The sequence below is a fragment of the Arvicola amphibius genome, chromosome 8, assembly GCF_903992535.2.
Source record: "Arvicola amphibius chromosome 8, mArvAmp1.2, whole genome shotgun sequence".
Lineage (NCBI taxonomy): Eukaryota > Metazoa > Chordata > Mammalia > Rodentia > Cricetidae > Arvicola > Arvicola amphibius.
Genome location: NC_052054.1, coordinates 78,512,778 through 78,535,936, shown reverse-complemented (window position 1 = coordinate 78,535,936; position 23,159 = coordinate 78,512,778). Strand labels below are relative to the sequence as shown.

Genomic DNA, 23,159 nt, shown 5'->3' with positions numbered 1-23,159 from the left:
CTCTGAGCTACATTGCCTCTTGTCTCTAACGGTCTGAGCGCCAGGATTACAAATGTGTACTGTCACACTCAGTTCATGTGCCGGAACCCGGGGTTTTGTGCAAGCAAGACAACCACTCCACTAACTAAGACACACACCAGGGGCCCTGTTGTTGTTCCTGTTTTGAGACAGGGTCTTATTATGCAGCCCCAGCTCCAAATTTGCAATCCTTCTGCCTCAACCCCTTCAGTGTTTGGATGACAAGCCTGTGACACTATGACTAGCTCTAAGTGTGTGTGTGTGTGTGTGTGTGTGTGTGTGTGTTTTAAGGTAGGAGATGTGTGCATCCGGGCACAACTGTGTGATTATGTAGCAAGAGTAAACCTTTAGTTTACTCGTTAAGAAATAACGGAACTAGGCTAAGAATATAGCCCAATGGCAGAATATTTACCTAGCATGTGCGCTGCCCAGGGTTTGAACTACAGCCCTTCGTAAATCAAGTGTTCCCAGAAGTTCAAGGTCATCCTTGACTACAAATGAAGTTTAAGGCTAGCGTGAAGTATGTGAGAGCCTCAGAGAGAGGGAGGGAGGGAGGGAGGAGGAAAAAGAGAGAAATAACTACATAAACAAATACATAAATGACAGAATTATGGCATCTCATGGTGACTTTGACCACTCGGCTACTTTCTAGACAGCCAGACCGCGGGAGCAAACACTTTCTCTAGAGTTTGTCCTGTGGGCGGGGTTCTGGACAGGGGCGTGGCCCGTCCCATTCTGGCCCAATGGGTGTCGGTGGGGCGGGGACCTCTTTGCATCTGGGTCCCGCACCGGTTCGCTACCAGCAGTTCCATCTACCTCGCGGGTGCCTCTGGCGTCCCTAGAGGTCTCCGACCCCAGCCCTCCCTCAGCCCACCTTCCTAGCCTACAGCCCCCTCTCGCCATTCTCAGATCCTAGCCCGGGACAAAGAGGGATTGCCATCATGGGTGACGGAGGAGGAGAAGGCGAGGACGAAGTTCAGTTTTTGAGGACGGTGCGTATGGTCTGGGTTAGGAGACTTTGTGGGGATTTCTCGCTGATCTCTTAGCGTCTTTCTGACTCGTCTGCTTGCTGGTGGTCTCTGAAATTCGAGGTCACTTTGGGTGACTGTCACTTCGCCTTTCTGTCTCTTCCCTTCACTTTTTTGAACATGGAGAATTATCAGGATTTGGGAGGATCGAATGGGGAGGGGGAGATCCTTAGTTACTCTCTGTTGACATGAGAGATTTGGGGTCACTGAGGGAGTACCCCCTCCTGCCATCCTGGAAGCAGACACTTGAGGAAGGTGATTCTAATTCTTGGGCTTAATTTAGCTGTCCTCCACCCCCACCCTTAGCCCTTATTCCCTTCTTGCTCCAGGCTCTGACCTATTTAAATTCTTGGAAAGGGGGCTGGGGTGGGTTGGACGACACTGTACTTTTGAACTCCTAGCCTTTGGTGGTTTCCTGGGTGGGGGGGGGGGAGTCTCTTGGATCTTGACTGTTCTTTCCTCCTTGGTTTTGGTGAGGAGGATTAACTATGTCTGCTAGTGGCCTCTGAGGGTGTCTGGGTGATGTCTCTCCCATCTCCTCGGTATGTCTTGGGTCTGTCTCTGTCTTTTGTCCCTTGGTTTCAGCCCTCTGAGTTTTGCTGTCCCTCTGGTCCTGTCTCCCTGAATCTCTGATCCCCAGCTGGGGGCAGGGATAGGACTTGGGACAACAGGTGTCTCTCCCAGAATAGCCCTCTTTTCTGGGCTCTGAGCAGGGGACAGGGAGGGGACAAAAGGGGGGAAGGGCTGCCTCTTTCTTAGTCCTTTCTACCACATCCTCCCAGAGGCTGAGATGGGGGGTTGGTTTATGAGCATGAGTGATATTCTCTCTTTCGGGCCAGGTCTGCTGACCCTGCACTGTCCCCTCTCCCCCAGGCCCTAGGTCCATGCAGAAATGCTGACGCAGCATTCCTGACCCAGAATAGGACCCTGGCAGGCTGGGTCCAGTTTCTTGGGAGGGCGGAACAAACAGCTGGGACTGGTAGTGAAGGATGGGGACAGCTGGATATGAAGCCACTGGAGGAGGGCCTCTCCCCAGCCCCAGCCCCTTAACCTACACCATGGGTTTGGCCTTCCACAGCCTAATAAGCCCATGGCTGTGGCTACCAGCTCTGAGCAGTCACTCTGCACCAGGCCCAGTGCCCAGGGCCTCAGCCTCCTGAGGCGTCTAATTATATTCTCACTGCCCTATCTTCTGAGGTAGGGCCCTATCTTTATCTCCCTGGGAGATCTGAGAGAAACCAAGCCCCAGGTGGTGAACTTGCCCAAGGTCAAGGACAGGAAGTGGTACCACCGAGTGCCTGCAAGGCCAACTCTTGCTTTTGACAGAGGGAATCTAGTCCCAGGCTTGCTGAGGTAGACAGTCAGGCCAGGCTCACCCAGGCTGAGTCCGTTTTCCTCAGTGTTACTAAGGTTGTGTGATACCTTCTTCAAAAAAATATTTTTTATGAATCATAACCCACCTGTAAGAAAGAATCTGTATTGCAACCCAGGGCATGGACTACATATTCATAGGTATTATTTATTTATTTATTTATTTATTTATTTTTGTTTTTTCGAGACAGGGTTTCTCTGTAGCTTTGGAGCCTGTCCTGGAACTAGCTCTTGTAGACCAGGCTGGCCTCGAACTCACAGAGATCCTCCTGCCTCTGCCTCCCAAGTGCTGGGATTAAAGGCGTGCGCCACCGCCGCCCGGCATCATAGGTATTATTAAATAAAAATAAAAAGTCCAACTTTAAAGCATGGTGTGGTGATCTATACCTGTGATTCCAGCGTTCAGCAAGCTGAGGCAGGAGGACTGAAAGTTCAAGGCCACACTGGACAACATAGTTCAAGACCCATCTGCTTGATGGCGTAATTAACAAGCAACAAAATTCACAGGTTCAAAATAGTTAACAAACCTCAGTACTTTTCCTGGGGGGGGGGTATGTGTGTGTGTGTGTGTGTGTGTATGTATGTATTTATGTGTGTGTGCACAGTGTTAGAGAGGGTTTCAGGTATTGAAAGCTGGCTTTAAACTTGGTACGTAGCCAAGAACGACCTTGAACTCTTGATCCTCCTGTCTCCACCTCCCAAGTGCTGGGCTTACAGGCGTGTGTACCATGGCTGGCTTCAGTGGGTTTTGACCTATTATGTAAACTAAGTAACCACCTTTGTAATCAAGGCAAAGAACACTTGCTGCACCCCAGAAAAATCCTCCTGCCCTTTGCAGCAGTCACCCTGTCCTTCGGTCGCCACATAGACTCCACCAGTGACCTCTAGAGTTTTATATACAGTATGTGTTCATTTCTCTCTGACTGCTTAGGGTATTTTTGACATGTAGCATGTGTTCCTAATAAGGGGAGCTTATTGCTATCCTGCTGTGTGACTGTATTGCAGTTTGCTTATACCTTCACTTGCCTGGTGCACACCGAGGTCACCATGTCCATGTCTGCAATATTTTGTTACTACAGACAATCCCAGTAAACATTCATGTATGTAGAACTCCCTATGTAGGCCAGATTGGCTTCAAATTCACTGATATCTACATGCCTCTGCTTCCCTAATACTGGGATTAAAGGTATAGTCACACACCTTTTTTTTTTCTTTTCCTGGCTTTTTTTTTCACACCTTTTTTTTTTTGAAGGAAGTGGTTTGAAACAGGATTTCATGTGTATCCCTGGCTGTCCTGAAATTCACTCTGTAGATCAAGCTGGCCTTGAATTCAGAGATCCATCTGCCTCTGCCTCCGGGGTGCTGACAGGCACAACCGCACCTGTCTTGACACACCCGTTTTAAATAACAACTTTCATAACAGATCAGTCACCCTGATGTCAGATTAGGCATGCTTGTTTCTTGTTCTTGTTCTATTTTTTTTGATTATTAAGGGTCCTGGCCATAACCATACAGATCATTTCCCTTGTTTTGAATATTGTGACCTCAGGCTCTGCTCACACTGGAATCTCTGAGAACCTGGTCAAGTCAGAACCTCCAGAGGACAGGGGGCAGGTTAAAGGTGCAGAACCTGCGCAGACTCCACAGTCACTGGTTCAATGATGGGAGTGGTGGCAGTGGGGCGCTAGGGTACAGGGAAGCTGATTTTTGGTTTGTTTGTTTGAGACAGGGTCTAATATAACCCATGCTACTGTTGATCTCGAATCCCATATCCTCCTGCCTCCACCTCTAAAATATTTGGAGTCATTAATAGGTATTAATAGGCACCCAGCCTGGCTTTGGAAATCACACTATTGTATTCTGTTCTTCTCTGCCATCATCTACTTATTATCTACTCATTTAGTCACCTATCTACCTACCTACCTATCATCTATGTATCTGTCATCTACATATCTATCATCTATTTATCATCTACGTATCTATCGTCTATGTATCTATCATCTATGTATCTATCGTTTATATATCTATCATCCATGTATCTATTGTTTATATATCTATCATCTATTTATCTATCGTCTATATATCATCTATGTAGCTATCTCTATACATCTCTATATATCTATTATCTATTATCTATCTACCTTTCTTTTTCCTTCCTTCCTCCCTGCCTCTCTCCCTACTCTCTTCCCCAGTCTTTCTCTTTATTTCATCAAGATAGGGCTTTGGTATATTGTTCAGGCTGGTCTTGAGCCCCTGGACTCACGTGATCCTCTGTCTCAGCTTCTGGAGTAGATGGGACTACAGGTGCATCGTTTCAGCCAGTTTTGGGAGCAGCGCTTGGAGCCAGAGGGAGTGCGAGTCCGTACCATGGGATTAGGTTTGCCATGATGACTAGATTCCCGGTTCTGATTTACATCCTGGTTTTGCCATTCACTTGCTGTTTCTGCTTGGGAAAGTGATTTAAATATTTTTTCCTGACTGTGCTCAGTTTCCTCATCTGGAAATGTGGAGAGAGAGAGAGAGAGAGAGAGAGAGAGAGAGAGAGAGAGAGAGAGAGAGAGAGAGAGAGAGAGAGAGAGAGAGGGAGAGAGAGAGAATAAAAACACCCAATAAGGATTCAAAGGGTCCATATAAGTCTCTGTCTGGCCTCATAACCTCCCTTATTCCTGCTGATCCCACTGTCCCATTTCACTTGTCACTCCTGGACATCCCCTACACTCCCTGGCCACAGGCCTTTGTACAGGCTGCCTCTCTGGAACATTCCCTACAGACAACCAGTCCTGCTTCTATTTGGTTAAGGCCCAAAGGTCAAAGGCCATCTTCTTGGAGAGGCTACGTGCCACTCCGCCCCCTTGCTGAGGTTTCCTTACCCCACTGCCACTCTGTTATATCAGTCTGGCTTATTTTTTCCCAGAACACCTACCACTGACAGTAAGCTTATGTATTTACTCATCTGTCTACAGAGGGTCTGCACATGAGATCAGCCCCCTGGGGGCAGGGTTTCTCTGCTTTATCTCTTGCGGTGTATTCAGTGCCTAAAACAGTGCCTGGCACGTAGCAGATCCTCAATAAGGGTCTGTTAAATGAGTGGAAGGCAGAAGCATAGGACAACCAGCAAATGCTTGCTAAATATGCTCAGGTTTTATAATTACTATGGATACAGAGATGCCCAGCGTGTACCAGGATGTCAGCGAAACCAGGACAGAGCAATTATCATTAGGCCATGCTCTGTCTCCTCCTGAGCCAGGCAAATGGATTGAGAACTGCATATGTGGATCGACACTCGGGATTAGAACAATTTTATCTGACATGTTCAGGAGTTTGGAGGTCATGTGATTTCCAGTAGGATATGTAACTTTCTTTAAAAACATTTCCTTATCTTTATTTTATATGTATGGCTGTTCTGTCTGCCTGTGTGTCTGTATACTGCATTTAATGTAGCGCCTTTGCAAGTAGGAGAGGGTAGCAGGTTCCCTGGGACAGGAATTACAGATGATGTAGGTGCTGGGAATTGAACCTGGGTCTTCTGGAAGAGCAGCCATCACAGAGGCATCCCTCCAGCCTCATTTGTAACTTTCTTGAACGAGGTTCCTCTGTTACAGAACTTGTGGTACAGCCCTGAATCCCCAGCATTTGGGAAGTGCAGGCAGACCTGTCAAGAACTAAATGTCATCCTTGATTGAAAGGCCAATTTGAGGCTAGCCTGGACTACACGAGACTCTGTTGCAAAAACTAAACACCAAAAAAAAAAATTTCCACGTTCCACTGTGTCTCTTTGCAGACCCCTCGTTAGGAGGCCTCTAGAGGAGCTAAATCTTGATTCTAATCCAATCTCCTCTTACCCCTTGTGAAGCCAGGCATGGAGGCACACACCGGTGATTCCAGCTACTCAAGGGACTGAGTCAGGAGTATCTCACGATCCAGGAACTTCAAGGCTAGCCTGGGCAACTTAGGGAGACACTGTCGCAAGAGCAAAATGAATGAATGAGAGAACAACCAACCATCCAAACAGAGAAACAGATGGAGCCTGGCTGGGGCAGAGTGTATCTTTTCTGTAGGGGGAAAGAGACAGCTCCGTGGCACGCAGTGTCTTCGCTGGTCTGCTCCCTCTGGTTCCCACGGTGAACCTTGTCCCTCTGTTCTCCCAGGATGACGAGGTGGTCCTGCAGTGCAGCGCCACGGTGCTCAAGGAGCAGCTCAAGCTCTGTCTGGCCGCAGAGGGTTTCGGCAACCGCCTCTGTTTCCTGGAACCCACCAGCAACGCTCAGGTCTGTGTGCACCAGGCACGGGAGGAGAGGCAGGATCGGGCGGGCAGGGTTTTCGATAATTTATTTATTTTTATTTTGTGTGTATTGGTGTTCTGCTTGTATGTATATCTGTGTAAGGGTGTCAGATCTTGGAGTTACAGACAGTAGTGAGCTGCTATGTGGGTGCTGGGAATGAGTCTTTAAGGGTCTGGAGCCGGAAAGGGGATACAGGCGGGATGGAGAGGGAGCGGTTGAGATAAGAAAGGGGCGTGGCCTGAGATGGAATGGGCGGAATCTGAGACTAGTAGAGAATCTGAGGTGGGCGAATGTGTGAGGTGGGGCCTGAAGGGGCGGAGCCTGAGATGTGGGCGGGGTCTAAGAGGGGCAAAATATGAGTTGGCGGAGCCTAACCAGTAGACTAAAAGGCGATGCTTAAGGCGGGGTGAGATTTGAGATGGGGGCGGGCTCTGAAGAGGAAAGGGCGGGGTCTGAGGTGGAGGTGGAGCCTAATGTGGAACAGGGTCTGAGGCAGGTGGAGAGGGATTTGAAGAGTGAAAGGAGGCGGAACCTAGGGTGGGGGCGGAGTCTTAGATGGGTGGTGCTCTGTGAAAGGAAAGCGGATTGGGAGGATTCCTAAGGGGACAGAGAGCTGTGGTCCTGAGTCTCAGGAAGGAGGGCCAAGGATCCGAGAGGACGAGACTTAGGCAGTTTAGAGGAAAGGGAACCTAACGGGAGAGGCCAGAGGCCAGAGATGGGAAAAGTGAGTAGCCATAGATAGCAAGGGTCTGTCAGAGGGCTCGATGCATGGAGGGAAGCTAGAATCTGAAAGGCAGGTGGCTTTGGATTCAAGACTAGAAGGCCCAGCATCCAGGAGAAGTTTAGGAAGGGTTGTCAGGAGGGCGTGGAGGCCAAGAGGCCAGAGAAGCCTGAGGTCCCAGGGTGAGGTGTACTCAGGGTGTGAGAGAGGAAGGGACCGCAAGGAGGACCTGGGAACTGAGAGAAGGAGCTGGCCTCTGGTGGTAGAGGTCAACAGGCACCCGACGGGCAGGGAGTTCTGGAATCTGAGGGGACAGTGTGTCTCTCTCTCCTGTGGTATGACTGGAAAGGCAGGGATGAATGCCAGAAGTAGTGTTCTTTTAGGATTGGAGAGATTGGGGGTGATCTCGGGAAGGCACAGCAGGGGGAGCACTGTCAAGGTGATGAGCCACAGTCAGAGGGCATGGTGAGACTAGGGGGCATAGAACAGCTGAGCGATGGAAGCTGTCTGGAAGTTTCTGTGGAGCTGGGTGAGTTGGGGGAATTTGAAGGGGGAGGCTGAAAGGTGTTTCCTGTGATGTGTCTGATTCCTTGCTGGCGCCCCTTGTGGGGTGAGGATGGGGGTCTGGAAGTGAGAACGTTCAGACGAAGGGGCAGACAAGGCACAGTGGGACTGGTGCACGGAAGTCTCATGGCTACAGTGATGTCTGTTCACCCCCTCAGAATGTACCCCCTGATCTGGCCATTTGCTGCTTCATCCTGGAACAGTCCCTGTCAGTGCGAGCCCTGCAGGAGATGCTGGCCAATACTGTGGAGGCTGGTGTGGAGGTAAGGCACTGCCTCCAAGGAGTGGGGAACAGGGACAAGGATGGGTGAGGGACCTGGGGTCGTTCACCATGTGCTCTTCTTCCTCTCTCTGCCCTGCCCCCACAGGCCCTCAATTTGGATAAGTGGGTAGGTCTGGCCTTGGGTGTCATGTCTCTCCTATCACTCCTGACCCCAGGCCTGCTGCTCAGGCCCACATCCTGAACACAGGGGCTGGAGGATTTCCCTCACCCCAGATGTCAGGGGCTGTGGAGCCCAGAACAAGCCAGGCAGGAAGGAAGGAGGGAGCAAGAGGCTTCTGAGCCCCTGTTCCCTGGCCTGTTCCTTTCTCTTCTTTTCTCTCCTCCTCCCTATCCTGCCCCTCGCTGCATGGGACCTCTTCCCTCACCTCCCTCCATCCCAAGTGTGGGTCTGCCATAGGACCTTGTGTCCCCATGACATGACTCCCTCAGAGCATGGGCATGGGAGAGCCATGATGGAGGCATGATGCCATCAAGGAATTGGATGCAACTCCTTCCTCCAAAGGGCCAAGTCTCCTTGTGCATGGGAGTGTGTGGCAGCAGTAGAGAGTCACTTTATCCCAATGGTTGACAGTCACATCACAGGCAATAGCTAGGATTGTCCTGGTGCAAACAGGATAGCTCTTTTATGACAGGCTAGAGTAGTTGGGATACTGGGACTCTCTTGAGCGTCCTTATTCACCTGGAAGATGAATTCATACTCTTTGGGTGATGTCAGGACCTGGTTTATAAGAGAAACGAGGCAGGATGGCAGAGTGGGTTTTGAAGTTTTTGTTTTATAGAACCTCCTGTATCCCAGGCTGGCCTCAAACTCTCTAAGTAGCTGAGGTTGACTTTGAATACCCAATCCTCTTGCCTCTGCTTTCCAAGTGCTACGATCACAAGCTTCTGGACTTTGGGGACTTGTAAAACATACCATGTCTAGGCTTCTCGGAGGCAGTCCTTGCTGCTACAGATGGGAAAATGGATGCAGACCATTTGTTGGGGGTTTGAGCTGAGGTTTTCCTGCTGGGACATAGCATTTCATAGGGTTCATATATTCACCTATGAATAAGCCATATACTTTGGAAGCTGTGGAAATATGTGATTCCCTTCTTATTCTGTACCATCTCTTCCGCTCTAGTCATCCCAGGGCGGGGGACACAGGACACTCCTGTACGGTCATGCCATCCTGCTCCGGCACGCACACAGCCGTATGGTGAGTGCATTAACCATAGGTACAGGTGAAGGAGAGGGTTCAGGCCTGCCAGGAGGCTGACCTCACTCTCCCACCCTAGTACCTGAGTTGCCTGACCACCTCCCGATCCATTACTGACAAGTTGGCCTTCGACGTGGGACTACAAGAAGATGCAACAGGTGCCAGGGGCTGCGGGCAGGGAGCATGATGGGTGTCGCAAACCAGGAACTGAAAGTCTGCAGAGCTCTATAGGTGTGCATAAGTCTGCCCTGGAGTTAGGAACAGGGCCTGGGCACAGAGGGTTTAGACATACGGATGGACACATTCCAGACAGGAGACGAGGTGGGGAGTCGGTGGTGCGGTTGGGGATTTATAGACTCCAGAGTCGGGAAGACTTGGTGACAGTGAGTACTGTGGGGAAGAGCATTGTGGGAAACCATTGTCCTGACGGTCAACCCACTCATAGGAGAGGCCTGTTGGTGGACGATGCACCCTGCCTCCAAGCAGAGGTCTGAAGGAGAGAAGGTTCGTGTTGGGGATGACCTCATCCTTGTCAGTGTCTCCTCCGAGCGATACTTGGTGAGTAATCCCATAATTCCATCTCCCTGATGGTCCTCCTGCTCGTGTAGGGGTGCGTGGGATGTGTCCAACCTCTCAATATTGGCTTGCCCAGTGGGTCTCTGGCTCTCACAACTCCTGGCTTTCTGACATCCCCTATTTCTGATTTCCAATCACACCCCACCTCATTCCCTAACTTGCTCTCATTTGTCTGATCTGTGACCTCCGGCCTTCCGTCTCCATTCTGTATGTTTCCTGGAGTCTCTCTTTGATACTGGAGTCTCCCATTGATTCTGGAGTCTCCCTTTGATTGTTTCCCACTGATTCTCGATTCTTGTTCATTCCGTTGTCTCTGACCCCAGCACCTGTCGACCGCGAGCGGGGAACTCCAGGTTGATGCCTCCTTCATGCAGACTCTGTGGAACATGAACCCCATCTGCTCTGGCTGTGAAGAAGGTGAGAACCTCGGGCCTCTAAGGTGAGGCCATCCAAAGAGATCCTCACTTACGGTGCTTCCTCAGACATGCCCAGACTGAGTCTTGGCATCTCACACTTCACAGCTCCCAGCTGTGGCTTCCACAGCACATTTCTTATTGACCCCAAAGCCAGAACCCCAAAGTCAGAACCCTAGGCCCCCAATTCACTACCACCCGCAAACTCAGCTCCAGAAACTTCCATACCAAGCTCAGTCCTCGAGGTCAGACTCTTCCATAAAGAACTCACAGCTTAGTGGTGTTCTCAGCCTTCCCAGTGCTGCGACCCTTTAATGCAGATGCTCATGCTGTGGTGACTCCAACCACAGAATTATTTTTGTTACTACTTTGTAATTGTAATTTTGCTCTGTTATGAATTGTAATGTAAATATCTGATGTGACCCCTGTGGAAAGGTTATTTGACCCCAAGGGGTCGTGAACCACAATCTGAGAACCACCAGTGTAGAGCATCAACCCGGGAGCTTAATCATCAGACTTCAGTTCTGAGATATAAGCACAGACCAAAGCCCTGGAATCTAAACCTCAGATCCTAAGCCAGGACCCCTGCTCAGACCTCAGTGTTTATGCTACCAGCTTCGGACTCTCAAAACAATTTTAACTGAAATGTGTGTGTGTGTGTGGACATGCCCACATGTGTAAAGGCCAGAGGATAGCTTATACGAGTCAGTCTTTCTTTTGCTAGGTAGGTCTTGAAGACTGAAGTCAGGTGGCCTGGGTTGGTGTCTGGTGTCATTACCTGCTAAATCACCTTCCTAGCTCCACACACTCAGATTTTTAATTTCACTCTCAAAATCTAAAATTCGAGCTCACAGCATTCACACAAACAAACAAAACAGAAAACGGGGCCGGAGTGACGGCTCTGCAGTTAAGAACACTGGCCCTTCTTCCCAGATGACCCGGATTTGATTCCCAGCTCCCACATGGTGGCTCACAACCATCTATAACTGCAGTTCCAGGGGATCCGACATCATCTTCTGACCTCTCGGGACACCGGGCCCACCAGTGGTGCAAGATATTTCACGCAGGCAAAACACCAATACACGTAACAAACAACAAACACACAAACAACAAAACCCCAAGGCTGGGAGAGAGCTCAGCTGGTGAAGTAGGACATACGTCCCATCCCCATCCCCTGTGTTAAAGTCAGGTTCAGGGTCACACTATGTAATCCCAGTGCTGGGGGGACCAGAGGACCTGTGGGGTTTCCTAGAGAGCCAGTTCAGCTAGGTCAGTGAGCTCCATGAGACTCCTGCCCCCGCCCCCAAATAAAGTGGAGAGTGACTGACAAAGACACCCAGTGTTGACCTCTGGCCTCCACACACACGGGCATATATGTTCCTGAGCTCCTGCAGACAAAAGTGACACACATAAACATGGACACGTTCGCACACAGAAAGCACCAACTAAACAAAGGGGGGAATCTCACAAAACCACACATGCAAACTCTCCCCAAAACAAACGAAGAGAAATAAAACAAGCCTCAAAGCCTGCCAATTTCAATTTCAGATCCTATAGCAAGATGGTAGAGAACAGCCCTTAGTTTTGACTTCAACTTCAGGGCCTTTAACCAAAGAACCAAGCTGAGATTTAAACCACTGAGACCCAAGCCCTGAAACCCAGGCCCACCAACTTTGAAAAACACAAAAAGATTTATTTCTTTTTATTTCATGTGTGTGGGTGTCTTGCATACATTTGTGTCTGTGCACCATGTGTGTGCCTGGTGCCTGCGGAGGCCAGAAGAGCGTGTTGGATCCCCTGAAACTGAGTTTGCACAGATACAGTTCTGAGCTGCTGTGTGGGCACTCGGAACAGGATGCGGGTTTTCTGCAATGGCGGCTAGTGCTCTCAACTGTGGAGCCATCTCTCCAGCACCTTGGTTATTTTACTACCAAGCTCAGGTCTTTCCAGATCCGTACTCCTGAGCTCAGTGTCTCAAACTCAGATCATAACCCCAAACCCTGACCTCAAATGTCAGTCCAAGATCCCCCAAACCACTACTCAGAATTGAGGTCCTTACTGCCAACTCTAGCCTCAGAGCCGAACATCACACCTCCTAATCCTAACATCTGCCTAGGAATGCAGAGCCCAAGAGCAGGGAGCACTGGACCCCTTACCACACAATCTGACCTCAGTCTCAAAAGGCCAAATACAAACCCTAAAGTCATGTCTCTAAGTCTCCCGACCTTATCCCAGCATGTCCAGGTCCTTACAGGTTGACCTCTGACCTCTGATCCCAGATCTCGCATCCCCACTTTTTAGATCTTAAACATGGGCTAAACCACAGACTATCAACACTGCTCCCTAGACCAGCTTCACCTTCCACAGGGAAGACAAAGGAACCCTAGACTCCACACTGACTTCCAGATATTTATGCGAGTCCTGCCTCACAGCAACCACCCTTCCTTGATCTTCCTCAGGTTTTGTGACTGGAGGCCATGTCCTCCGCCTCTTTCATGGACACATGGATGAATGTCTGACCATTTCCCCTTCGGACAGTGATGACCAGCGCAGGTCTGGGCTTGAGACAAGGAGACCTTAGGGTCCAGGGGTTTGGGTGGGAAGAAAATATTGGTTGGGCACTCTGGGCTTTTTAGCTTTCTGTTGCTATAACAAAATACCTGAGACAGGCTGGGCAGTGGTGGCGCATGCCTTTAATCCCAGCACTCGGGAGGCAGAGGCAGGCCGATCTCTGTGAGTTCGAGGTCAGCCTGGTCTACAGAGCGAGTGCCAGGACAGGCTCCAAAGCTACAGAGAAACCCTGTCTCAACCTCCCCCCTCAAAAAGAAAACCCCAAAACAAAACAAACGCCTGAGACAATCAACTTAAGTGAAAGATTCTTTTGGCTCATGGTTACAATCTATGATTCCTTGGCCCTAATACTTTCGGTCCTTGGTGGCACAGTATATCAATGATGACAGTATGTGGCAGAGGCTGGTTTCACCTTACAGTATTTGAGGACACACTAAGGAAAGTGGAAGAGCCAAGATTCTAATATTCTGGTGACCTAGCTTCTTTCCATTGGGCCCTCCCAAGGACTCTACCACTTCCAGTAGTCCCACAGGCTGGGGGCCAAGCCTTCCCCAGACGGGCTGTTAGCCACAGGGTTGGGGACTGGAGTTGGCCTTCCTGACCTTGTCCTCTCTTCTAACCCTAGACTTGTGTACTACGAGGGAGGGCCTGTGTGCACCCACGCCCGCTCCCTTTGGAGGCTGGAGCCACTGAGAATCAGGTGCGGTGGGGGAGAGGATGGGGGGGCTCCCTGGGGCCTGGGAGGGGGAAAGGGTCTTGGGGAAGGTGGGAGGTTCCTGAGGGAGAGATGGGGCTTTGGGTGAAAGTTTATGTATTGAAAGCATGAGCCAGGCTCTGGAGACAGCTGGGGAGCTCTGAGGAAGGTTCAGGAACCTACCAGAGGACTGGAGCTGCTGAGCAGGGAGGAGAGAGTTCTAAGAAAGGTTGAGGGGCCCCAGTAAATATCTTGGGGATCCCTGGAAGGGAGATGATTGAGGAGTTCAAACCAAGACTATGATGTTAATGGCTACTATAGAGGAGTCCCCTGATTCTCACTACTATGGGGGGGTTCTCTGATTCTCCCCACTGTCACCTTCCACAGCTGGAGTGGAAGCCATCTCCGCTGGGGCCAGCCACTTCGAATCAGGCACGTGACAACAGGACGGTACCTTGCGCTCACCGAGGACCAAGGCCTTGTGGTGGTTGATGCCAGCAAGGCCCACACCAAGGCCACTTCCTTTTGCTTCCGAATCTCCAAGGTTGGTGTGTGTGTGTGTGTGTGTGTGTGTGTGTGTGCACGCGCGCGCGTGAGCGCGCGCTAACATGCTTGCACATGTGTATGTGTAGGGGGCGAGGTGCCCTTCCTCATTTGCAACCCTGGGTCTCGCTCTAACCTGGCTGTAGGCTCTTGCTTGGGGGTCTCCCAAAGCACCCGGCATAGGAGGCTGATGTCTGTCCCTTGTTCCTGCAGGAGAAGCTGGATGTGGCTCCCAAGAGAGATGTGGAGGGTATGGGGCCCCCTGAGATCAAGTATGGAGAGTCGCTCTGCTTTGTGCAACATGTGGCCTCAGGCCTGTGGCTCACCTATGCTGCCCCAGACCCCAAGGCCCTGAGGCTTGGTGTGCTCAAGAAGAAGGTGGGCTCCTGGAAGGAGTGGGTGTGAGCAGGGGCTGGGCGAGGCTGGTGTTCATTACCCAGGATTTGGGAGCCTGAGAATGAGATAGACAGGAGGATAAAAGAAGTGAGTGTGTGCGTGCGTGCATGTGTGTGCATGTGTGTGATGTGTGTGCATGCATGCGTGTGGTGTGTGTGCACGTGCGCGTGTGGTGTGTGAGTGTGTGAGTGTGTGTGTGGTATTTGTGTGTGTGCGTGCCTGCGCGCGCGCGCGCGCGCGCGCGTGTGTGTGTGTGTGTGTGTGTCTGTAGAAAGAGAGAGAGAAGAGCAGAGGTAGACACACAGAAATTGAAAACTAGGAAGCCATCCACACAGAGAGAAAACAAATAAGGGCCAGCAAGGTGGCTCAGTGAGTGAAAAGTGTTTGCTGCCTTTACTTTGACCCCTAGAGCCCCATGGTGGAAGGAGAGAGCTGCCTCCTTCAGGTTGTCTTGACTACCACATGTGTGCACACACACACACACACACATCCGCTACCCATAAAAAAATCTTCCAAATAATAACAAGCTGAAAATAATATTCCTAAATTATTGGCTGGGTCTGGTGGTTCTCACCAGTTACCTTAGTGTTCAAGAGGCCGAGGTTGGGGGGTGACACGACCGTGAGTTTGAGTTTGAGGTCAGCTTGGACTGTTTCAAAAGACTCAAAAGGAAAGGGCGGGGGCTGTAGCTCAGTTGCCACAGGGCTTGCCTAGCTTGCACGAAGCCCTAGGTTCCATCCCCAGCATCCTATAGATCAGGAGGCAACCTTTGCTGACCTCTGCGTGTGCACATCCAGGCCATGCTGCACCAGGAAGGTCACATGGATGATGCACTGTCACTGACCCGATGCCAGCAGGAGGAGTCCCAGGCTGCCCGCATGATATACAGCACGGCAGGCCTGTACAACCAGTTCATAAAGTAAGCCTAACCACCGTCTCCTAGCTCTCTGCACACACGAATGTACCTGAGAAATGTCACAATCCCTCTTCAGAGACCTCCGCACATCCGACCTGAACACCCATGACCTTTGACCTTACATTCTAACTTTCACACTAGCATAGAGACTCTCTCCAGGCCTGACTCCTTCCATGATCCCTTGTGCCTGCTATGCAGGAGCCCATGCCCATCCCAGCAACGTCAATGGTTCTGTGTGACCTTGGGCCAAGTCCTTTCTTCTGTTTCTTCTCTGTCCTCCATAAAACCGAAGCCTGGGGGAGTACAGCGTGGGATGGTGGGGGTGGTGCTTCCAACCCTGCCTGAGCACTGTGGTCCCCACAGAGGTCTTGATAGCTTCAGTGGGAAGCCACGGGGCTCGGGGCCACCGGCTGGGTCAGCACTGCCCATCGAGGGCGTCATCCTGAGCCTACAGGACCTCATCGGCTACTTCGAGCCGCCTTCGGAGGAGCTGCAGCATGAGGAGAAGCAGACCAAGCTCCGCAGCCTGCGCAACCGACAGAGCCTCTTCCAGGAGGAGGTGAAGCCCGACGGGGAGGGATTTACAGAGGGGCGGGGTCTAGGGAGGAGCTCGAGAGAGGGCGGGGCCTGTAGGATAGTGATGGGTTGGGCCTCAAGGAGGGGGCGGTGTTGATGGGCGGGGACTTGAGGGAGGGCGGGAATGAGGGGGGCAGGGGGCGGTGCCATGTGAAACTGAGGGTCTAGATTAGATAACCTGAGCTGGGGTTGATTTAGAGGCTCCACAGATGGGGCTTCCTGATTCTGCATCTGTAGGATCCAGACCTGGGTGAGAGGGCAGAACCAGAGTGGGGTGTAAGATCAGGGACACAGGGTGATTTTGTTACATCTGGGAGGAGATTATTGGAGTGAGGGACTTGCCATCTCTTTTTTTATAAGATTTATTTATTTATCATATACACAGCACTCCTTCCATGTATGCTTACATGCCAGAAGAGGGCACCAGATCTCATTACAGATGGTTGTGAGCCACCATGAGGTTGCTGGGAATTGAATTCAGGACCTTTGGAAGAGCAGTCAGTGCTCTTAACCTCTGAGCCATCTCTCCAGCCCCAAGGGGCTTGCCATCTCTTAGAACAAGAAGGGAAGAGGTGTGGGGTGCTCACCTGAGCTGAGATGCCTGGACTGAGGTCAGCACTCTGCTGCCTTTTCAGTCGTGGGGAGTGTGTCTATTCTCAGGCATAGCCTGGCCCCGCCTCCCCATGAGGAAGAAGGAGGATCGCAGTAACAATAGCAAAACTACCACCAGGGTGGGATTCGTACAGTGTATGCAGAGCGCTTAGAGTTCAATACAGATAGGTGGGTTCAGTGAAAGACCCTGCCTCAAAAAATAAGGTGGGGGCTGGAGCGATGGCTCTGTGTTTAAGAGCAGGTACTGCTCTATCAGGACCCAAGTTCAGTGTCCAGAACCCATAGCCGGTGGCTCAAAAACACCTTAACTCCAGCTCCAGAGGGATCCAATGCCTCACACCCTCACAGTACATAGATTTAAAAATGGTAAAGTAAATCTTTAGAAAAAACAGGACAGCTGAGTGTGATGATAAACACGTTTAATTCCAGTACTAGGAAGGCAGAAGCAGGAGGATCTCTGTAAATTCAAGACCAGTCTTGTAAATGGAGACTGCTCATTTGTTCCTGGCTGCCCAGACCCGAATAATCACACAGAAACTATAGTAATTGCAACACTGCTTGACCTATTAGCTCAGGCTTTTTATTAACTAACTCTTACATCTTAAATTAACTTACTTCTATTAATCTGTGCATTGCCACGAGGTTGTGGCTTACCGGTAAGGTTCTGGTAATGTTCTGGAGGTCAGGCATCTTTCTCCTTTGGCAACTACATGGCATCTCCCTGACTCGGCCTACTCTCTCTCTCTCTCTTTCTCTCTCTCTCTCTCTGTCTGTCTCTCTCTTTGTATATATATATATATGTTTAGATTTCCCACCAGGCCTTATTATGCTAAGCCATTGACCCAAACAGCTTTATTTATTAGCTAATAAAAGCCATATACAGAAGGGCATCCTACATCACAGCCTGGTCTACATAGCAAGTTTCAGGCCAGCCAGACCTATGTAATAAGACCCTGCCTTTAAAACAAAACAAAAACCCAAGATGACAAGTCATCATAGAAGACCCCAAAAGTTGCCAGATGATGGTGGTGCACACCTCAGGAGGCAGAGGCAAGATAATCTCTGAGTTTGATGCTAGGCTGGTCTACAGAGTGAGTTCCGGGACAGCCAGGGCTACACAGGAAAAACTCTGTCTGGAAAACAAACAAACAAACAAAACACACAAAAAACCAAAACCAAAACCAAAAAACTCTTGAAGTTGACCTCTAGTCCCCACAGGAGCAAGAATGCACACCTGCATACACACAAACACACATCACACACACACACACACACACACATAGAGTCTCAAAATGCAAACAAAATTAATGACTTTCAGGTACCATCTGGAACTCTCTTTTTTTCTTCCCTCAGTACAGAGTTTCTCTGTGTTGATCTGTGCCTCTGCCTCCCAAGTGCTAGAATTAAAGGTGTGAGCCACTGCCACCTGGCTCTATTTGTAATTTTTAAGAACAGGAAAGATAAGTTTCCTTCAGGTGTTAATATGATGCCATCAGCTGTGAATTTAATATTTCTCAATAAAACACTATAACATGAATATGTTTCTTTGTCTAGAAACATGAATAAAGCAAGGTTATGCATTGCTAACTCATTGATAAAAAAAATTGTATTCAGAAGCTGAGCACAACAGATCATGCCCATAGTTTTCCATTCTGTGGGAAGATAAAAAGTCATTTGAGCCCAGGAGTTTGGGGCTAGCCTGAGCCAAATAGTAAATATATTCTCTCTCTCCCTCTCGCCCTTGGGTAATCACAGGATGCCCTGTTCCTTCTGCTCCCACATCCCAGTTGCTGGACAAGTGTGTGCCATGTTCACCTTATGTGGTCCCGGGGACCAACCACATTCACGCTAAACTAATATTACCAACCATATTCACGCTAAGCTCATATTACCAACTGATTTACGCTAAGCTAATATTACCAACTGAGCTACATCTCCAGCTATGACACCATCTTTTTTAGTTTGGTTGTTCGAGACACAGCCCAGGGTGTGCTGGAACTCACTCTGTAGATCAGGCTGACTTCAAACTCAGAGATCCTCCTACCTCTGTCTCCCAAGTGCTGGGATTAAAGGCGTGCACCACCACTGCTGGTCTCATGACTCCATATTTTAAAAATTAAAAAAATAATTTATTTTCTGTTCATTGGTATTTTACCTGCATGTGTGTCTGTGCCAGAAATTCAGGAGCTGGACTTACAGACAGGTGCAAGCACTCATGTGGGTGCTGGGAATTGAACCTGGGTCTTCTGGAAGAGCAACCAGTTCTCATAACCATTGACTCATCTCTCCAGCCCCTAAAATAAACACTTTAAGGCAGGGGTGGTGACTCACCAGGATTTGGGAGGCAGAGATAGAGGAATTGTCACAAGTTCAAATCCAGCCTGCCCCACATAGTAAGTACCAAGTCCAACCTGGTTTACACAAGAAGATCCTGTTTCAAAAGATTATAATGAGTGAGATGTGGCGCTCATGCCTGTGACGCCAGCGCTCGGGAGGCTGACATACAGGGATTGCCACCAGTTCCGGGACAGCCCGAACTATACAGGATGAGTCCCTTTCAAATAAATAAACAAAATACATTATCCAGACATTCCCATGCCTCCCCTGCATTTTTGCCATGAGTGATGATTCAGTCGTTGATAAGTCATTGTTCATATGATTTTACAGACCACTGCTGTGAGTAATGAGAATTAATTGCCTATGCTTCATTTACTTTTCTGCATGTGTGTTAGAATTCACCAAAGAACTGCAGAGAGAGCTCAGCCAGTTAAAGCGCATGAGAAACTGAGTTAGGTTCTCAGAACCCACCTAATAAAAACGCCAGGCATGGTGGTAGGTCCTTGTAGTCCCAGCCCTGGGGAGGCAGAGACAGGCAGATCCCCAAGGCTTGATGGCCAGCCAGTGTAGCCTCATTGGTGACCTTCAGGCAAATGAGAAACCCTGTCTCAAAGGAGGTAGAAGTTGTTCTTTGGCCTCCACGAACAAGCACAGATACATACATATGCATGCTCATCTACACACACACATACACACATACACACACACATACACACATACACACACACATACACACAGACACACACACACAGATTCACACACACAGATGCATACATATGCATGCTCATCTACACACACACACAGACACACACACAGACACACACAAAATACTCAGAATAGGGACTGGAGAGATGGGTCAGTGGTTAAGGTCACTTGCTGCTCTTTCAGAGGACTTGGGTTCAATTCCTAGCACCCACACAGCAGATTACAACTCTCTGTAACTCCAGTTCTAGGGGATCCAATTTTCTCTTCTGACTTCTGCAGGCACCAGGCATAGACATGGAACACACACATGCAATAGGCAAACCATTTGTACAATATATAAATTTATAAAACTCAGAAGAGCTGGGCATGTTACACCTTTAATATCAGAATTCTGGTGGTAGAGGCAGGGGGGGTCTGTTTAAGTTTGAGGTCAATTTGGTCTACATAGTGAGTTCCAGGCCAGCCAAAGCTACATAATGAGATCCTGTCTCCAAAATATAAAAAAATTAATCACAATAAATAAAAAAACATTAAAATGTCAGAGGAGAGAGAGCGGAAAGAATCTCTTGTGGTAGGTGGTAAAAGTGAACTGGTCCAAACTGAAACCAGGAGTGGGGTGTCAGGGACCAAGTAAAATGGAGAAAAAACTGTAGATTATAGAAGCACAAATTCAGTCTTAATGTTAATAAGGGCATATTATACTGGAGACTGAGGCACAGAGCCCCGGAAAAGGTTTGATGAGCCAAGGAGAGGGGTGTGATACGACATGGAGCTAAAGAAGCTGGGTCACGACGGGCGGTGGTGGCTCACGCTTTAATCCCAGCACTCGGGAGGCAGAGACAAGTGGATCTCTGTGAGTTCCAGGCCAGGCTGGTCTACAGAGTGAGTTTCAGGATAGGATCCAAAGCTACCGAGAAATCCTGTCTCGAAAAACCAACCAACCAACCAACCAACCAACCAAACAAACAAACAAACAAACAAACAAACAAGCAAAGAAACTGGGTTACCTCTGGGAACACAATCATTACCTATTGCAGGAATATGATGTAGTAAGTCTAGGAAAGACAACCAAGTGTGGGTCTGGGACTCCTGCTGTGACCCCTTCGTTTCTTCCCCCACCCAGGGGATGCTCTCCCTGGTCCTGAATTGCATTGACCGCCTCAACGTCTACACCACTGCTGCCCACTTTGCCGAATTTGCCGGGGAGGAAGCAGCTGAATCCTGGAAAGAGATTGTGAACCTGCTCTATGAACTCCTAGGTGAGGGGGCTCAGAGCTGACTCCCCAGGAGCACCCAGACCCCTGTTCTAACAGATCTCCCCCTCATGCCCCCTACAGCCTCTCTGATTCGTGGCAATCGCACCAACTGCGCCCTCTTCTCCACAAACTTGGATTGGCTGGTTAGCAAGCTGGATCGCCTGGAGGCCTCATCTGGTAGGAGAGCCCAGGAGAGGGGGATGGGAAGGGTGGGGAGGAAAGGCCGTTCCGCCCTCACCTCTCCCGTGGGCGCCCCCCTCACCTCTCCCGTGGGCTCCGCCCTCACCTCTCCCGTGGGCGCCCCCCTCACGTCTCCCGTGGGCGCCCGGCAGGCATTCTGGAGGTCCTGTACTGTGTCCTGATCGAGAGCCCCGAGGTTCTGAACATCATCCAGGAGAACCATATCAAGTCCATCATTTCCCTCCTAGACAAGCATGGGAGGAACCACAAGGTGGGTCCTTCAGCCCTGACCTCTCCCCTGCGGCCTCAGGACTCCTTCCTTTAACCTCGTCTTTTACTGAACTTTGTAAAGCACTTCCAGCCCAACCCTAGGGCCTCAAATTCGTGGATCTTCAGTGGATTCTGGGCCGCAGATCTACTTAGGTGAATCTCTGAAATGCACACTTTACATCCACTGTGGGTGACAGATAGACTTTATAGTTTGCTACAGGCCCTGTCAGTGCCCACTGTACAATTTCAAACCAGTTCATACCTTTACATCCCCCACCTGGCCCATAAAGGCCGAAGTTTAGAACACGTGCTAAACCAGAATCTCACCTTGACTCCCGAGGCTCTGGTTGATCCTCCACTCTGCCCTTTGACCTCTTCCTTCACTACCCCCGTCTCTAATTTCTTGCACCTAACATGCCTTATCACAACCCACGAGGACCACACCAGCCTCTTGCCCCACCTTCCTCTTTGATCTTCGACATTCCTCTCCATGCTCGATCTGGAGCTACCATACACTAGCCTTGCCTTCTGACTTTCTTCCGCAGTCTTCTCAGAGCCTCCGACTCTAGTGCCCTCACTCCCCTTTTTAATTTTCAGTTTTCAGCCAGGGTCATACTCACTGTAGCCCTGGCTGTCCAGGAACTCACTGTGTAGACCAGGCTGGCCTCGAACTCACGGAGATCCACTTGTCTGTGCCTCACATATGCTAGGATTAAAGGCGTGCACCACTGTGCCTGGCTAACCTCACTCTCCTTGACCTCTGAACTTGACTTCCAGGTCTTGGATGTGCTGTGCTCACTGTGTGTGTGCAATGGCGTGGCCGTGCGCTCCAACCAAGATCTCATTACTGAGAACTTGCTCCCAGGCCGAGAACTTCTACTGCAGACAAACCTCATCAACTACGTCACCAGGTGGGTCTCTTAACCTTAGCTTTGACCCTTAGTCCTGACCTCAGGCTCGAACCCAGGTCCTCTGCCAGAGCAGCCAGTGTTCTTAGCTGTCACTTCAGTCTCTATCCTTTGATGTCTCTCTGTCTCTCTTTCCTTCCCCACATCTGGGTCTCTTCTCCATCCCTCCTGTCCTGTCTCTCCTGCAGCATCCGCCCCAACATCTTTGTGGGCCGAGCAGAGGGCTCCACACAGTATGGCAAATGGTACTTTGAAGTAATGGTGGACGAGGTGGCTCCATTTCTGACAGCGCAGGCCACTCACCTGCGGGTGGGCTGGGCCCTCAGCGAGGGCTACAGCCCATACCCTGGAGGCGGCGAGGGCTGGGGCGGCAATGGGGTCGGCGATGACCTCTATTCCTATGGCTTTGACGGGCTGCATCTCTGGACAGGTATCTATACCTCCTAGGGGATTCTCACACCTAATCATTGACCCCAGAATTTCCAAGATCCTGGTGACACACCTTGGGGCACGCATGCATGGTCTGCAGAGCAAATTCCAGGACAACCAGGGCTGTTACACAGAGAAACCCTGTCTCAAAAACCCAACAACAATAATAATAGAAATAATAAAAGAATCCTGACTCCCAGAAGAGGAAAACTTTTGATCCCTAACCTCTCATTTGACCCTAACCCTAGAACTTTCAAAATTCTGGACTTTACCTGTTTTCTCTTAGCCTCAAAATTCTGACCCCACAGGGGCAA

At 49.9% G+C, this 23,159-nt stretch overlaps 1 protein-coding gene across 5 annotated transcripts in view; it reads left to right on the top strand.

Annotated features, from left to right (window-relative positions):
• The first annotated feature begins 820 nt into the window (after positions 1-820).
• The window catches only part of Ryr1 (ryanodine receptor 1), a 124,667-nt gene continuing 102,328 nt past the window's right edge, over positions 821-23,159 (top strand). For 4 of the 5 annotated variants that reach the window (XM_038339323.2, XM_038339325.1, XM_038339324.1 and 1 more), the window contains exons 1-18: positions 821-1,010; positions 6,566-6,685; positions 8,144-8,248; positions 9,389-9,463; positions 9,543-9,621; positions 9,909-10,021; positions 10,363-10,456; positions 12,912-13,005; positions 13,649-13,723; positions 14,105-14,261; positions 14,474-14,638; positions 15,454-15,575; positions 15,936-16,131; positions 20,926-21,061; positions 21,140-21,235; positions 21,391-21,509; positions 22,286-22,419; positions 22,605-22,846. In XM_038339323.2, the coding sequence (XP_038195251.1) occupies positions 960-1,010; positions 6,566-6,685; positions 8,144-8,248; positions 9,389-9,463; positions 9,543-9,621; positions 9,909-10,021; positions 10,363-10,456; positions 12,912-13,005; positions 13,649-13,723; positions 14,105-14,261; positions 14,474-14,638; positions 15,454-15,575; positions 15,936-16,131; positions 20,926-21,061; positions 21,140-21,235; positions 21,391-21,509; positions 22,286-22,419; positions 22,605-22,846 (2,173 nt within the window). In that variant the 5' untranslated portion in view covers positions 821-959. Of the gene's footprint in view, positions 1,011-6,565; positions 6,686-8,143; positions 8,249-9,388; positions 9,464-9,542; positions 9,622-9,908; positions 10,022-10,362; positions 10,457-12,911; positions 13,006-13,648; positions 13,724-14,104; positions 14,262-14,473; positions 14,639-15,453; positions 15,576-15,935; positions 16,132-20,925; positions 21,062-21,139; positions 21,236-21,390; positions 21,510-22,285; positions 22,420-22,604; positions 22,847-23,159 lie in introns of those variants that run through there. The other variant, XM_038339326.2, reaches the window with a different exon arrangement.